This window comes from Monodon monoceros, unplaced genomic scaffold, assembly GCF_005190385.1.
Source record: "Monodon monoceros isolate NGI ecotype Baffin Bay Population unplaced genomic scaffold, NGI_Narwhal_1 Super_Scaffold_22, whole genome shotgun sequence".
NCBI classification, from domain to species: domain Eukaryota; kingdom Metazoa; phylum Chordata; class Mammalia; order Artiodactyla; family Monodontidae; genus Monodon; species Monodon monoceros.
The window spans coordinates 18857183-18873262 of NW_021703779.1; the positions used below are offsets into that span (position 1 = coordinate 18857183).

At 42.9% G+C, this 16080-nt stretch overlaps 1 protein-coding gene across 1 annotated transcript in view; it reads right to left on the reverse strand.

The window, feature by feature from the left end:
* The window catches only part of SMPX (small muscle protein X-linked), a 52448-nt gene extending 40373 nt beyond the window's left edge, over positions 1-12075 (reverse strand). Inside the window, exons 1-2 of the mRNA XM_029241296.1 lie at positions 11852-12075; positions 7763-7819 (exon numbers count right to left, since the gene is read on the reverse strand). Of these exons, the coding sequence (XP_029097129.1) occupies positions 7763-7801 (39 nt within the window). The 5' untranslated portion in view covers positions 7802-7819; positions 11852-12075. The remainder of the gene's footprint in view (positions 1-7762; positions 7820-11851) is intronic.
* Positions 12076-16080: the final 4005 nt, after the last annotated feature.

Consider the following 16080-nt stretch of genomic DNA (forward strand, 5'->3'; position numbering starts at 1 on the left):
AAAAAAAAAAAAAAAAAAAAAAAAAAAAAAAAAAAGCCACATTTGAAAAGTGAGCCATTAACTCACTGGCCTGATGCTTTTTCATCTTTAAGGCATGACTCAAGAAACCCAGAACCTAAATGGGTTTTTTTGTTTTTGTTTTTGGGTTTTTTTTTTTGCGGTACGCGGGCCTCTCACTGTTGTGGTCTCTCCCGTTGCGGAGCACAGGCTCCGGACGCGCAGGCTCAGCGGCCATGGCTCACGGGCCCAGCCGCTCCGCGGCATGTCGGATCTTCCCGGACCGGGGCACGAACCCGTGTCCCCTGCATCGGCAGGCGGACTCTCAACCACTGCGCCACCAGGGAAGCCCTAAATGGTTTTTTCGACAGCAAATATTGACAGGATCCAGAGCAGCCTGTGAACGTGTCAAGTATCCAATCATTAATGTACACCTAAGGGAGTGTCAGAGGATTGCTTTGTAACTGATTAGAGACGATTCATTAATATAATTGTAGGGCGGTGATATTTGAGTGACAAATTATAGGCTAAATTAGAACCATAAGAAAAATTCCTTGTAACTTGAATTTCATAGAAATGTGTAGACCTATAGCTCTCTGTTTTTGTTCCATCAGCCAGAGGATTGGTGTCATATTCTTGTCTCTTTCACTGACTTGCTGTTTGAACACAAACAAAATACTTTCTCAATGACTCGATTTTCCCATCTGCAAATTGAACATGGTATTCACTACTCAAAATGGGTTTGGAATATGAGCTACGTTTTTATGAAAGAATAAACAAACAGAAATCAATGACCTGGAGTTGATATGAGGTTGGACTTCCTTCTCTATATAGATTCTGTATAAGTGTAAAGGAAGCAGGCTTTTGTTTTTTCCTTTTGTAACACCTTCCCTTGCTTTTATTCCCTCCTTGAGATTTATTCATCTTAGATATTTCTAAATATGCCCCTGACGTAGCAGACCCAGTGCATCACTTTCCCAAGCTATACATACTTTGTTACATCCTCAAAGCTGGAATGGAAAAAATCTACTAGATCATCTTTTGCCAGAACAGGATACAGTTCCCTGATAATAGACCTATCTGATGTGAAATGAATACTATACTTGATCTCACCAGGTGAAGAAAAGCCGAAAGAATTCCCTGTAAGTTAATTCCACTAGTCCCTTAATTATTTGTATTGTTCTCTTGCTTGGCTCCAGGCTTTGAGCCCGAGAATTCTGGAAACAGTATTCCCTCCACAGCCACTCCTGTGTGACTTACAGTGCAATGGCATCTTTCCCCAGTGGGCTGGATTCTGTAGCTGCTAGCCACTGGATACTGACAATCCCATTCCACTTTGCTTTCCAGAGCCCTTGTTCTCTTATCTCCCCCTCCCTTTTCGTCCCCACTCCGTCTCTCCTTTTAGCGCTCAGGCTTTTGGAGTTTCCTGCCATTGCATATTTGTTTCAGATGGCTCCCCACGGGTTCTATCTTTAGTTTTCCAAGGTCTCCAACAGCACCTGCCAGAATCTATAGCCTCCCCCATGGCTTTCTCCCAGCCGCTGGAAGAGGAGCCCCTATAGGGTTGCATTTTACAATATTTCTTTCTGTGCTTTCCTATTCTTACAGTCCTAGTCCTTCTCTGAATGGAGCAGGATATGACATTTTGAGATTTCTAGCATCTTCACAGAAGACTGTCAGAAAGAGGGGTGTTTTCCCAATAGCTAATTTTAAAAGATTTCTTATTTGATATATTAGCCTAAATTAGGAAGACAGACAGACACACACACACACACACACACACACATACACACACCAACTAAAATATATCCAACCCATTTTAAAATAAAGCTCTGTATCGCTAGAATGCATGACTTCTTTGTCTTTAGGGATTCTTGAAATGTGAAATAGATTCAGAACACACAGAACTTTCCCACTCAATACAATTTTGAGAAACTCCCACTCAGCCACTGTTTTTCACCCATGATGTTTCATACTGAAAGGTTGTTGTGTTTTTTTTCCCCTCTGTTCTCAACACTTTTTGTTCTCTTCAATAATTTTCTGAGTGACTCAACTGTCGTCTTGTCATCCAGGGGAAAGTAGATTTCAATAATGTATCGTACAGCTATTAAGAGAATGTCTACAATCGGTTGAAGGCAGGTTATATTTCTGAAGTACTTGTGAATGTCAGCCTCAAAAAATGACATCCCTTAGTCAGTATATGTCACCAATATGGAGCCCTGGCAGAGCAGCAAAGATCACCAGCTGGAGGTAGCTCTAGAGTCAAACTGCTACATTTCAAGTTCTGGCTACACTTCAAAGAAACCAGCAGTGGAAATCATAAACACTGTGTTATAGAGGTTTACCTAAGAAAGAAACAGTAGATCCAAGGTCAAAGGAAAAACATGTGACAAATGAAAGTTCATATTTTATCTTTCGCATTTAAATGCAATAGTAAAGGAAGGTATGTATCATCATTATTATTATTAGCTTTTTTAATTTTTTTGCGGTACGCGAGCCTCTCACTGTTGCGGCCTCTCCCGTTGCGGAGCACAGGCTCAGCGGCCATGGCTCACGGGCCCAGCCGCTCCACGGCATGTGGGATCTTCCCGGACCGGGGCACGAACCCGTGTCCCCTGCATCAGCAGGCGGACTCTCAACCACTGCGCCACCAGGGAAGCCCCTATTATTTGCTTTAATAAATGTATTTGATTAACTGACCAGCCATGGGTGGTTTTAGTCTGTTCCTTTGTACGAAGGATTGTCACATACCTGAAATCTTTTATAAACTGGAAGTCCTAGATGGAATTAGAGTCCCTAACACCTGTCTGTAAATATTTTTGTCGGGCTCTTTTCTTCCACGGAGCCCTTATGCCCTGAGCAATGGAGAGTGGAAGAGCAATGGTAATGGGTGGGGAAGGGAAAGAAGTACTAAAACTCAGGGCATCAAGATATTCTGTTCTACACATGGATTGGGTGACAGTGGAAACTTCCCATGGTAGGAAGCCATACACTAACTAATGATGCAAGGCTCATATAATCATTCCTCTAAAATGTATGATAAAGGAGTTAGTTTTAGTTTCACGAGCAGCTTGATTAAGTCAATTAAGCAGAGAGGTGGGATTCAGTGGCCATGGTCATTTGTATTTCAAGACCATGTTTGTTACTGAGTCACTTTACTTTGTACTTTTCACTCCTAGCCAACTTACATTTAAGATGACTTTAATCAGGGTAAGCTATTAGCTGCTTCTGCTGAAATGCACCGTTTCTGAATGTCGGTTGAGGACTTTAAAAGGGAGGACCCAGCATCCATAAAATGGTAATTGTCCTTCAAGTAGCCTTGGTAGTTATGATTACACCCACTCCTCCATCTTCACTCTCGGTGCCAGGCTGGAGATAGTAAGTAATAAGACTAGTCACTGTTGCAAAATGGTTCCAAACGTGGGCTTTGGGATCAGGCAACTCGGGTTCAGTTCCTGACTCTCCTACTCACAGGCTGTGTGATCCTGGGTGAGTTTTTTTGCTTCTCCAAACCTTTCATTATAATCCATGGAAATCCCATTGCACTGTGCCAAGTACATAGTAAACCCTGAAGAAACTGACTATTATTATCGTCCTAATAATAAACCTTAGAAGTTATTCTCAAGAAGTTCATGGACTATTAGAAGCTGGACAGAAGCTTACAGGTCATTTAATGCAACATCCCCGCCCCCTGCCCTTTGCAGCTCATGAGGACCGGGGGTGAAGTCACGGAGCAGAGCTATGACTAGGGCACAGGACTGTTTTCCGTTCAACCATGAAACTCTCAGATCTCACGGGAAAGGACAAATAACACTCAGCTTACTTTGATCAATGGTGAAGAGAAAGGGCCAGTGACGACTCAGAGGACATTGGCTCTGGGTGGGCTGAGGCCCTGGGGAGGCCCATGGCAGTTGCCAAAGGGGGTGTGTTCAGGAAGAAGGGGAAGGACAGGCAGGTGCTACCAGTGGCCAGTGTCACTTGGTCTCATTAGACTTACCAAACAGATCGCTGATGGGATTAGATTTCCCGGCAGCTCTAGCTTTCCCCACCACCTGTCATGTCAAATTCTTTCATCTGAAAGGATCAGACCCACTGTGCCTAGTGTGCTGATGTTACCTTGGTTGCAACTCCATTCCCATCAACAGTGGGGTTTAACAAGCAGCCTACAGAGCACAGAACTGGGGTCAGCAAACTACGGCCCATGGGCCACATCCAACCTGCCACCTGTTTTTGTAAATAAACTTTCATTGGCACACAGCCACACCCATTCATGTATGTATTGCCTATGGCTGCTTTTGTGCTGTAACAGTAGAGCTGAATAGTGCAGCAGAGGCCCAGTGATCTGTAAATCTTAAAGTATTGATTACTGTCTGGTCCTTTACAGAAAAGGTGGGCTAACGTCTGGTCTAGAGCCTTATCAGCTGCTTAGGAGACAAAGGCCCTCTGCAGACTATGGAAGAATCAGGATGTTTTTATGTCCCTGCGATAAATGAGATTTCACTAATACAACTGAAAAGTAATGCAGACTTAGGCAGAATCCCCTTACAATTCAAAGGCCACCTCTTCTTCAGCGTGGATGTGAAAGACAACTGTCCATCTCCTCTGAGGGTGGGTCTGATTCTGGCCTCCCGCTTATTCTGGGGCAGGGAGGAGATGGAAGCAGCTGAAGAGAAAACAAGGCCATTCCATGCATTACTTGGATAATTAGAAGAGCCATCTCTTAAGGACTTTGTGTGCTATAAACTAGGCACTTGCCATACATTATTTTGTGTATTCATTATAACAATCCTGTTAAGTAGTATGAATGTCCACATTTTACAGAAGGGTAAACTAAGGGTGAACTGAGGTCACAGAGTTAGTGAGTGGCCAGGTAGAGATTTATAACCATTTGGCTCCATGTTGTCTGGTGTACATAGGTGCAGTAATTCAACTACCTATGCCTGACTGTTAGAAATATGGTTGACAGAGGCTTAAGTTTGCTCAATCCAAACAAAATAGAGATCTAAGTCATTACTTCTAGAAGTTTGCACTGCAAAATACTATCCTACAAGATACTCATTTAAAAGGTCCAATATGTTTAGAAAACATTGTATACATCACCGCCTTCTTGGAAATATATGAAGCCATTAGCAATTTATGGACTCTGAGAAATCCTGCAGTAAAGATCCTACTCAACTTTGCTTAATGTTGTGTTCCCAAACACTTTAGCATGGAACCCTTTAACTAACAACATCCCATAAAACTGCTATTCCAGGAGACGCACTTTGGGAACTGTTGAACTACATGATTATGATGATGATGATTGATGATAATGGCTAATATTTATTGAGCAACTACAATGAGCCAGGAACTGGCCTAAGCACTTACAAGTATTGATTCATTTAACCCTCGCAGGAACCCTATGAGCTCACATGTTATTAATTCCCCACTTGACAGATGAGGAAACTGAGACACAAAGAAGATAAAACAACTTGCCCAAAGTCGCATAGCTAGTGAGTCCTGGAGACCATGAGCTCCTCAAACTCAAGGATCAGGTTTCAGTTCCTCTTTGCATAGCCAACACTTAGTATGGTGCCTGGAACAAAGTATGCACCCAGAATGTGACAGTTGAACTGAATTGGAAATGAGATCCTAATAAAAAGAAGTGACTAGAGTGTGTTGAATGGAACATTTAAGATCTTTAGTACTTATGCAACGAGGGCACTCCTTCATCAGCTGGGGTTTCTATTTGTTCCACACAAGACCATAGCCTAGGTAATGTTCCTACTACAAAGCATTTTGTATAGAGTAACCATTTTCATATTTTATTTAATAGACCCTACATTTAATGCAGAAATGATAGGAAAATATCAGATAGCGCAGATCCTATTTAGCCACAAGAAATAGTATTTCATTTGAAGGTGCATTAAATTAGGCTTTCTGTCTGGCATAAAATATATTGAGAGAGGCAATACCACATCCATAAGGAAGCACTGCCTTTGTTGGTAGAGTAGATGGATTTTTTTTTAAATGCAGTATAATAACAGCTATTGAGAACAGTCAATAGCAGCTTTTTAAATATTAAAGACCTAAAAATATATCAGGGTCAAAATTAATAGGTAAAATACGGGTGAATTTTCAGTGTAGATTTGAGGGAGGCCAGGGAGCACTAAGGAAGAAAAATCAACACACTTTCAGCTATAAAAGGAAGAGAATAAAAGGCAGCCCGAGAGACTATGTTTTTGTGTCCTGCAAAATAGAAAGGAAATTTTATGTTTAGCACTTTGACAGCTTCAAATGCAGTGATTAAATGGTATTATTTTTTGTCACTTTAACACAGAGCATTCCGGAATGATAAGTATTATAGTAACAATGTGACCCTTAATGAGGGCTTACTGTGCTGTTTTAAGCATCTTATACGTGTAGCCCTAGGAGGTGAGTACTGTCCCCATTTTACAGATGTGGAAACAGAGGCAGAGAAGTAAAGTAGTTTTCCCCGTGATCCCACACCAGTACAAAATGGATTAAGGATTCAAACTCCACTAATCTGGCTTCACAGCCCATGCCACTAACAGCTGTACACACTGGGTAAAAGAGAAGGTTCAAAGGCTCAAGGATGCTCACAGGCCTGGGAGGCAAAATGAATTCTACTACCAATGTCAGGGTACGTACATCAGAAACTCACTAGGTGGACACCAGAGGGCCAAACATGGCAATGCAGAGTTGAATCCTTGCCAATAGGCCCTTCCTTGGTGGTTTGTTCTGTGACAGGTTTCCAGAGGTTGTTATATATCTTACCAGTTAAGAACCCCATCCATTTGAGGCTATGCATTAGTCATGACGGGTAAAGATACGTCCCTCCACCCACTTCCACCACCGGTGTGTGCTAGGATTCCTCACACCACAATCTGACCACATGCATGTCCCTTCAAAATACAGTCGCTTATGAGTAGGTGTATGTATGATGGTGCATCAGACCCCAAGTATTCAGAAACTACCATATGCTGTGCAGTATTCAGGAAAGCCCAGGGGAAAAAAGTTTTAAAGTTCCTTTAGAGAAAGTACAAAAGGCTCCATCTTGATGGAAAGGAAAGATGGAATTTTACGATAAAGCATTGTGCCCACCGTCTCAGTATGGGAGCCACTTGAGAGTTAAACACTAAGCTCTTAAGAGAAATAACAAATTTAGTATTGAGTCAAAACAAATACTAAAATTTTCTCCATAATTGTATTTGTGTTCCAAAATGCCTGCTTCCCCCTCCCCTTATTGTGGGTAACACGTAAGTCAGATGAAACAACCAAAGAATTTGTTTGTTGAGAGGGCATGAGGAGACGTAATAGCATACGGACCTTAAAAGATAAATACCCAAGCCTTGGGAAGAACACTTGACAAGAAAAGGATGTTATTTAAAGAAAGATGTATTCTAAACAGATGAGTCAACAAACTCAATTGGATATAAAAATGGAAATTGAATTGTTAAATTCCGATCGATGAGCATATCAAAAACTTACACATCAAAAAGCATATCAAAAAACATACACACTGCATTTTTGTAGAAGACCATTTAATTCTCATTTATAAACTTTGACTCCCTTACAAAAATAGCTTCTCCCTTCTCAGTTATACATTACCAGCCTTATATCCTTCCTTAATTGTACCTTACACGAGTCTTTCTTTTCTTTTTGAAGTGAATCATCAGTTGGGGTGAACAGTCACAAAAAGTCTGATTTATTAAGCAAACAGACTGGAAGTTGCTGATGTTAAAACACAAATATGTCTACTTACCTGGATGGCTCTGACATTGGAAACTGGCTGTTTCGACATATCGACAAGGTCTTATCCCTAAAAAAACAGGTAAGAAACTGTTAGAGGTGGCGGCATTCAGATTCTCAATCGTGATAAATTTGAATTTAACTCATGATTCAACTGGGCAGTCACCCCTTTCACTGGCCATATATTCTTTCAGTCTCAGTTTCCGGTTACTTAGAGACTCTCCTTCCTAATGCCTCAGGGAGAGGGAACACTAGAGCGCTGGATAAATCATTCAGGAGGAGAAATGCTGAGATGCCTCTCCCCTGATGCTCATGATAGGCAATCAGAAACTTGAAAGGCGCTATCATCTCCTTCCCTGCCCTCTTGCCCCCCTGCCAAGAACAGCAAAGCAAAGAGGTTGTGGGAATAAAACACCTTTGTTTGGGGCCTCAGAAGCTTTCTGCTTGAAACTGAACTTTTGATCTGAACCGAGTTGTTGCCAGGGCTGCACGTCAGTCCATCGGGACCGCCTCGCCTCCGTCAAACACCCAAAGAGAAATGGCCCGTATCGCATTCTTACTATTGCGATGCTCCCTGCTCGCTGTGCTCGTGTCTGTTCTGCACAGAGACCTGGGGGACATGGGCCGCGTCTCCCTGCTCTGTGCGTCAAGAGCCTGGGCTCTGTAAACCAGGCAACCAGGCAGCTGGCAGGCAAGCCTCGCCTCTGTCTTCTTTTCTTTTAACGAATCAGTCTCAGAAGGCAAATAGGACTTATGTGACCATGTCAGATCCCTAAGAGGTAGCAGTGCTTCCTTCCCAAAGGAACTTTGCTTTCTTTCAGTTCGTGAGACCTGACTTAGAGCCCAGGGACTAGTGGCCGAGGTTTACTGGGGCTCAGGGAGCAGGGAACAGCCCGGCTCTGTACAAGTGATGTTATAGCTAGGTCTATTAAATGTCGACAGGACGGGGTGAAAAAGTTTGAAATTCAGTGAATTAAAAACACGCTGCTTTTTAAACCCAAATGATAAACTGGGTTGACTAGAGTTTCCTCAGTTGACTGGTGTAAGTGTGTGGGCTCACTGGTGAGTCAGTGAACACCGAGAGCCGTGTTGGCATTTGCTGCACGTCCGGTGTCCTCTGGACTACGTCAGTCAACATCTCTAGGCCCATTTCCTCTTCCTTAAATTTCACCTGCTTCACAGGTTGTGGTACGAATCAAAATGACATAAGGTTCCTGAAAATGCCTTGAAAACTGTAAAGCATGGTGCAAATATGTATTGTTTTATTGCCATTGCCCTTAGCTGGAGACTTTTTAGTTCTATACTGGTCTACAGCTCTAAGTACAGAGTAAAAACTGCTGTAGTGATGCCCCACACACTTTAGAGATAAAATTTACGATCTGAGAACTCTGAAAAACTTGCTTTATTTTCTTTCTGAGGTCTTCAAAGCCTTAGGCTCTATTATACGAAGTTAAACAATTACATAATTTTTTAAAATCTCTGTAATTAGTATACTCAACTATATAGTCCTTCGAGTCACATACATGAAAACAATGGGATTTTTTTTTTTTTTTTACAGTTTCACCTGCATGTTTTGGTAATATACAGATACAGCCTTCATGCATAAGGGTCTAGGTAGAAGTATTTTCAATATGGTTAAAAAAATAGGGACTTCCCTGGTGGCGCAGTGGTTAGAATCCGCCTGCCAATGCAGGGGACACGGGTTCAAGCCCTGGTCCGGGAAGATCCCACATGCCGCAGAGCAACTAAGCCCGTGCGCCACAACTACTGAGCCTGCGCTCTAGAGCCCACGAGCCACAACTACTGAGCCCGAGTGCCACAACTACTGAAGCCCAGGCACCTGGAGCCCGTGCTCGGCAACAAGAGGAGCCTGCGCACCGCAACGAAGAGTAGCCCCCGCTCACCACAACTAGTGAAAGCCCGAGCACAGCAACGAAGACCCAAAGCAGCCAAAAATAAATAAATTTATAAAAAAAAATAAATTTATTTTTTATATGGTTAAAAAGTTAAAAAGCAATAACAAGTTGAACAATTAGGAATCCATTTTTTTCTCTATGATATGTTTCAGATAGGTTGCTGTCTTTCCTGCAGTGTCAAAAAGTCAATGAAGGATTTTTATTTTTTGGATCTAGGACACACAGCTCAATTTCAAAAGGAAAAGCTTGGTAGTTTAATTTTTAATGTTTCTATTCCTCAAAAGCTATTAGAAGACATGCAAAGCAATAATTCTCACAGGACTTTAAATATCTCATCATATAGCATTCTCTGTACGTGTACAATTAAAGTTTAATATCACTTGGGAACTTTAAAAAATTTATTGTATGTCAATTTGAAATGTGGGGATTAGGAATTTCTTTATGTTATTACAATAGCAAGTTGAAATGTGGGAAAAAATCAGGCAGTGAATGATTGTGTTATTTATACCGCATTGACTTTTTTTTTAATTAGGCTGATTTTGTTTTTTCGCTAAAGTCCTGGATTGCTTTGTATTTTGTGGACCTCTCAGCCTAGCGGATGGATATTCCTTGGGCCTTGTATAGCATTGGTATAATCTCATTTGCATACAAATTCCTTCTTAACATATATGTCAGTCTGCGAGACAGACACCTCTAGAAAGTTGGTCAGATCCCAGCTCTCATTCCTTGCAAACGGGCTAGATAACGTTTGTGTAAATCATTTCTGCAGCCGTTCCCGCTGTCCTCATTATTCTCAGAGAAATCAGGGCAAAGCACACTGATGAATAAAAATAGACAGTGTTCCCTGGCTCCTTCCCTGGCCCTGCGTTCACCTCCATTAGGGATGCAGGGTGTAGAATGCACCTTCCTTCTGTATCTGCATGCCTCATCCCAGGACCAAAAAAGAAAGCTATGCCTTAGATGCGCAACTCCACTCACACCGGGGCCACAGCTTTTCATCCAAAGAGGTACTCTTTAAAGCACTCTATTACTGTGCCTCCTGGTTCTGGCTACAATTTGAGAACATGGAAAGTTTTACCAGACATATATTGACTTTTACAAAGCCTATACTACAATGGAAATGCTTGCCGGCTTAGCACAGTTGAGCTTTCCTGGCAGTTCTGCAAGTCAGTGGGGATCTTTAATGGTCCGTATGCTGAGTCATGTACAATATACCTCTGCTGGTATTTGATTGGACAGCATCTAATATCTGACTTCTAAGTAAGACTCTTTCACTTACTAAAAATTTGTCAACATTAATATCGCTAATTTAATAAGCAGGGATTCAGAGGAAAATAAATCAATATATGGAGAGAGGGGGCTTCGTTTGTTCTTTTTAAAGGTCAATTAAGTGGCTACAGCTCAGTCTCACAGGGAATTATCTTCTGTCTGCTGCTAAAAATAATTCCCAAGAAGGGTGTAGAAAGATGTTCAGCTGTCCGAACTAAGTCTTTATTCAACTCTGCCTGAGATATGCCGAGAGGGAAGAGACACTCAGCATTGCCACGTATCAGAATCTGGTGCCCACATAGGGAGAGACAGGGCTGCTGCCCTCTACTCTGCTGGGTATGGGGAACACTGCGATCGAAGTGAGGCTTTCAAAAAGATGGGTCTGGAGTATTAATGGATTTATAGGTTGATAGAACTTTATCACTGAGGCCAAGCCTGGTGCTTAGGGAGAGGAGAAAAGCGTTTTAAACTTGTACTGTGTTAACAGCTCTGGCAATAATTTGCATTTAGGTAAACCAAAGAGCTAGCATTATAGCTTTTCTCTGACCCAAATTCTCCTGATTATTTCTAGGCTTACAGCCCGAATCAGTCTGCAGCTGACTGACTGTAATCCTGGCCATAAGAATCAAAATGATCTCATCATGTTCAGGGTCACAGTCATCATATCTGGACCATGGAAATTTTCTTAATGTCCCTATCAATGAAAACTACTTTTAGTTCAATATCCTTTCAACCTCCCCGCCCCCCAACAATTTATAAAACAGAAGCAGCAACATCACCAATGAACAGTGAATTTACAAGGAAGCTACACCCACTGGTTACAAGCCCTACAAAGTTATAAGTAGCCACTTCAAGTTAGGTAGCAAGGAAATTTCCTTCAGAAAGCCCAGTTGCCTGAGCTGGGTCCTCCTGCTTACCTGCTTTATGTACTTGTTTCCTGCCTGAGGAAAGTTCCAGGCAGCCAGGTGCAAGAATACAAGGCTTCTCAGTGAGTGGAAGGGACGCCCGGTGTCCTCTGAGCTGCGATCTCAGTTCCGATGCTTTTCATGTGGCTGAAATAGCTCAAGTGCTCTGTGCCTCACCCGGTATTGAGAGCTGCTCCTGGCTCGGGGCTGGAGGGGAACTCGGTTTAAGGATAAGTGTTAAAGAGAATTCCTGTCATAGCTCACAGTTGTTCTTCCTAAATATAGAGTTTGATACAAGCCATACGCTGCCTCCAAAAGGCTTGACCGTGCTGAAAGCAGGGCTCAAATGTCAGCCGGAAGGTGGCTCCGGAATCTTACTGCCTTCCTAATCTTCCAGAAGATGCTGGTTGTGTTTTCTCACAACTTCTGAGGGGGCACAGGAAAGTTTGAAAAGTAGGAAAAGTTTCTATCTTTAGCTTTATTACCCAGAGGTGAGAAGACCCAAAGTGTTCAAAAAAAATTGGAGAGAGGCGGCACGGCACCACAAACAGTGTTTGAGTCCTTGCTTGGTCACTGAGGAGCTGAGAAAGTTATTTCATAATCAACACTCAGATTATGATGAACTACCAGATGTCATCCTTTTCGTCGGTCAAAAATGGTCACAGATCAACTGACTCGTGTGGTTCCAGGGCCCAGAGTCCTTACTCTCTCTGCTCCATACCGCCCCTACTCGTGGCAATGACTTTGGCCCTACAGTACATGAGGCAACAGAACAAAACAAAAGAGAAAGTATCTATCTTAAGTATGACAAGGGCCAGGACCAGGTATGAGGCAAAGCACTTTTTAAAGAGAACACTGCCAAATCCTAAAGCACATGCTCATTATTTTTAACACTACTTTTAATTTTTTTTTTTTTTTTTTTTTTTTTTACTTCTCTAGCCTCTAAAACTACCTTTGCATAGAACTCCCCTTCAGTAGAAGGACTAAACAGAGTGGACTCACTTATAATTCATCCAGTGGATGAAAGTGAGGGATGACTGAGTCCCTCAGCACGGTCAGCTGCTGACCCATCACCAGCAACCAGTCCTCTCGTTATGTGAGGCAAAGAAGCTCCGATCTGTATGAGCCCTTAAAGTCAGATGTGAGTTCCCTGCAACTGAATGCATTCCGAGCACTTGATTTCAGGTCAGTAAAGAGAAAACCAACTTTCCAGTAACTTGGGGGGTCAGCAGATAATTGTGCGTCATCTCAGTTTGGGGTTCACCATTAAGTTCTGTTCATGTGCTGTTTAAAAGAATTTTGTCTTCAAAATTCAGTTTAGACATTGTACTTTGAGATCATATGGCACCAAAAGTGAGTTCTTTACACACTGGGGAAGAGATTAGGGTAGGCACCTTAATATTTCCCCAGATGTTTGGCTGCTCCTCTGTGTTCAGAGCCCTTCACCAGACAACAATGAGCCATTTTTGACCCCTGGCCCTGCAGCCAGCCCATACATTTTGCCACAGTCCTTTTGCCCCCACTGACCCCTCAGTAGCTACTGGTGTGGCATATGTTAAGGAAAGTGCTCCTGGCGGCAGTGCCTTGTACACAAGGCTGGCCCAACGTGGACGTAGCTGCCTCTGTGGGAAGAACTGAGGCGAGCTTCATAATCGGGACTTCTGTAGCCATAAGTGACAGAAACGCAAAGTGAACTAGTTTAAGCCCTGAGGAGGTGTGGCAGACACTGTTGATGTCTTTCTCAATATTGCTCTGCCCACCTGAGTTCTGCAGCTATAGACAGTCCGCAGGACACTGTCAGCTTCTCACCTCAAAAACCTGAATCTCTCCGCTTCTCCACATTGGGGCTCTCTCCATCTCCAAGGCAGGTTGCCTGGGTGTGCTGCAGGCATGACCCAGAAGTGCCAGGGAGCAGACACCCCTAGGGACAAATCTCAGCCAGTAGGGATGGAAGTCGGTGATAAACGCCCCACCTCCCCATCCTCTGGTGGAATGACTGTGAGATATGGTCCAGTTTCCAGAGGTCCCCAGCAGGACTGAGCCTCAGTTGCCCACAGCAGGAAACGACTTGCTCATTATTACACCCTTATTGGTTTTTTCCGTTCTCTTTCTCACTTCCCCACTCCCTCACTTACGTTCTCTGGGATCATCACCCAAATACACCACCAATCAAACAAGACCAAGTCCTTGTCTCCGTGTCTGGATTTGATGCAACCCAAACCAGGACAAGGGGGTTCACTGGGAAAGCTTCATAGTGTGGCAGGAAAGGCATGGGGTGCAGGTGGGCCTCAGAACTAACCAGAACCAAGAACTCAGACCTCACTAGAGAGTGCCAAATCTATTTCTCCCACTCCAGTTTTTAAAATCCCAGGGTTCTGATTGCCCCATCCTGAGTTAATCACCAAACTCCTGGCCAGGTCACCTAGCATACAGGAGGCCATTGGGGTGCACACCTATGGAGGAGGTCCTTCCCAGAGAGGGGAATAGTTGTGACCTGAACAGCCCTCCCAACTGAGGTCCCCAAAAAGCACTAAGAAGTCAAGTGCTTTTCCGTGATCTACTCTTGTCACCCCATCAGCTTAAGGCCTTGTATAACAGAGAAAGCCCCGGGCACACACCAACACATAACTGCATTGGTGGGCAACAATTAACTGGGCCCGAGGTGACAGGCACAAGATGAGTCCATGTCTTATTGGGGAAACTGAAATGGGAGAAGAAGGAATAAGAAAGCATCTTTAAATATGAGAAATGGAGAACTAGACAGTACTGGGCATTGAGGGGACAGCTTGAGACCTTTGGGAATATTTCATTGGAGATCATGAAAGAGGGGCAGCATTGGGGGTTGTTGGCAAAAACCAAATTCACTTAAGTCATTTCTACCTGCATGCCTTCATCCCTCCTCCACGGCAGTCAAACAGCAGGAGGATATCTAAGAACACCTTACGTCTATATAGCCCTTGTGGAGTTGCAAAGCATTTTCATTTGTAGTTATTATATATTTCATTTAGCCCTCCCAACTACACTGTGGGTTAAGTGGTATTATTCCCATTGTATAGATCAGTAAGTCGAGGCTCAGAGTGTTAATTCAAAGCCAGTTATCCCACCTTTTTGACTCCCATATTTAGTGTTCTCACCTGTTACACCAAAGTCCTCAAGGAAGCACACTCACGTGCACGCTCCCACATAAGCACTATGCACATGGTATCAGGTAGGATGCATTTAGTTGCAAGTAACAGAATACCTGACTAGCAGTGGCTCAATCAATAAAGTCATTTAACCATTTCACAAACCTAGAAACCTGAAGTGAGGTAGTTCCAAATTGGTTCAGAAATTTCATGAAGTCAAAAAGACCCAGGCAACTTCCAGTTCTTCTACTCTGCCACTCTCTACAAGTCAGCTTTTCATCCTCATGCTTCTTACCTCATGTTCTCAAAATGGCTGCCACAGCTCCAAGAATCAGGATCTTTCACTAGCATCCAAACAATACAGAATGGCAGTGATGGTGGGAAAAGTGGCTTTCCTCTTGTCAGGGAGGAAACTCTCCCAAAGCCCCAGCAGACCTCCCCTTACATCTCGTTGGCTGGAACTGGGTCTCATGGCTGCAAAGGAGGCTAAGAAAATAAATAAGTAGTGGAGGGTGAATGGAGTAGAAATGATTAGCTAAGCTCAAATATCTCATATAAAATCAGGATGCTCTTAGCAATGAAGACGAAAGAGAATGGTAGTTATGTAGACAAGATACACACATACATATAGAGTTTTATAGTGGAAAATGTGCTTTCACACACAGAATCTCATTTAATCCTTACCACTTTGTGAAGCAGATGTTGTTTTTATTTATCTCCATTTTATAAATGACAAATCATCCTGAAAAAGGTAAACTCACATGCCTAACAAATGTCCAAGTCAAAACCCAAATCTAAGTCTTCAGGGTCCAAATTCCATGGGTTTCCCCTTGTTCCTCTACATACAAGCCAACAGAGAGAGCCAAGCTGCTCAAACCATTGCCCAGTCCCTCAGTGCTCTCGTGGGTAAGACTCCTATCATGTACCCCAAATTACAGGCTTCTTTCAGGTTCCTCTTTGCTCAGTTCTTCTCTATTCTGGGCCCACCTACAGTTTGGGCAAAGAGGAAAATAAATCATAATATGAACATTTTTAAATGAATTAACAGATAACTATTTGTACCATTATGTGTAAACATGTAACCTCTCCCCACAAAAAAAACAAACAAAAAACTGT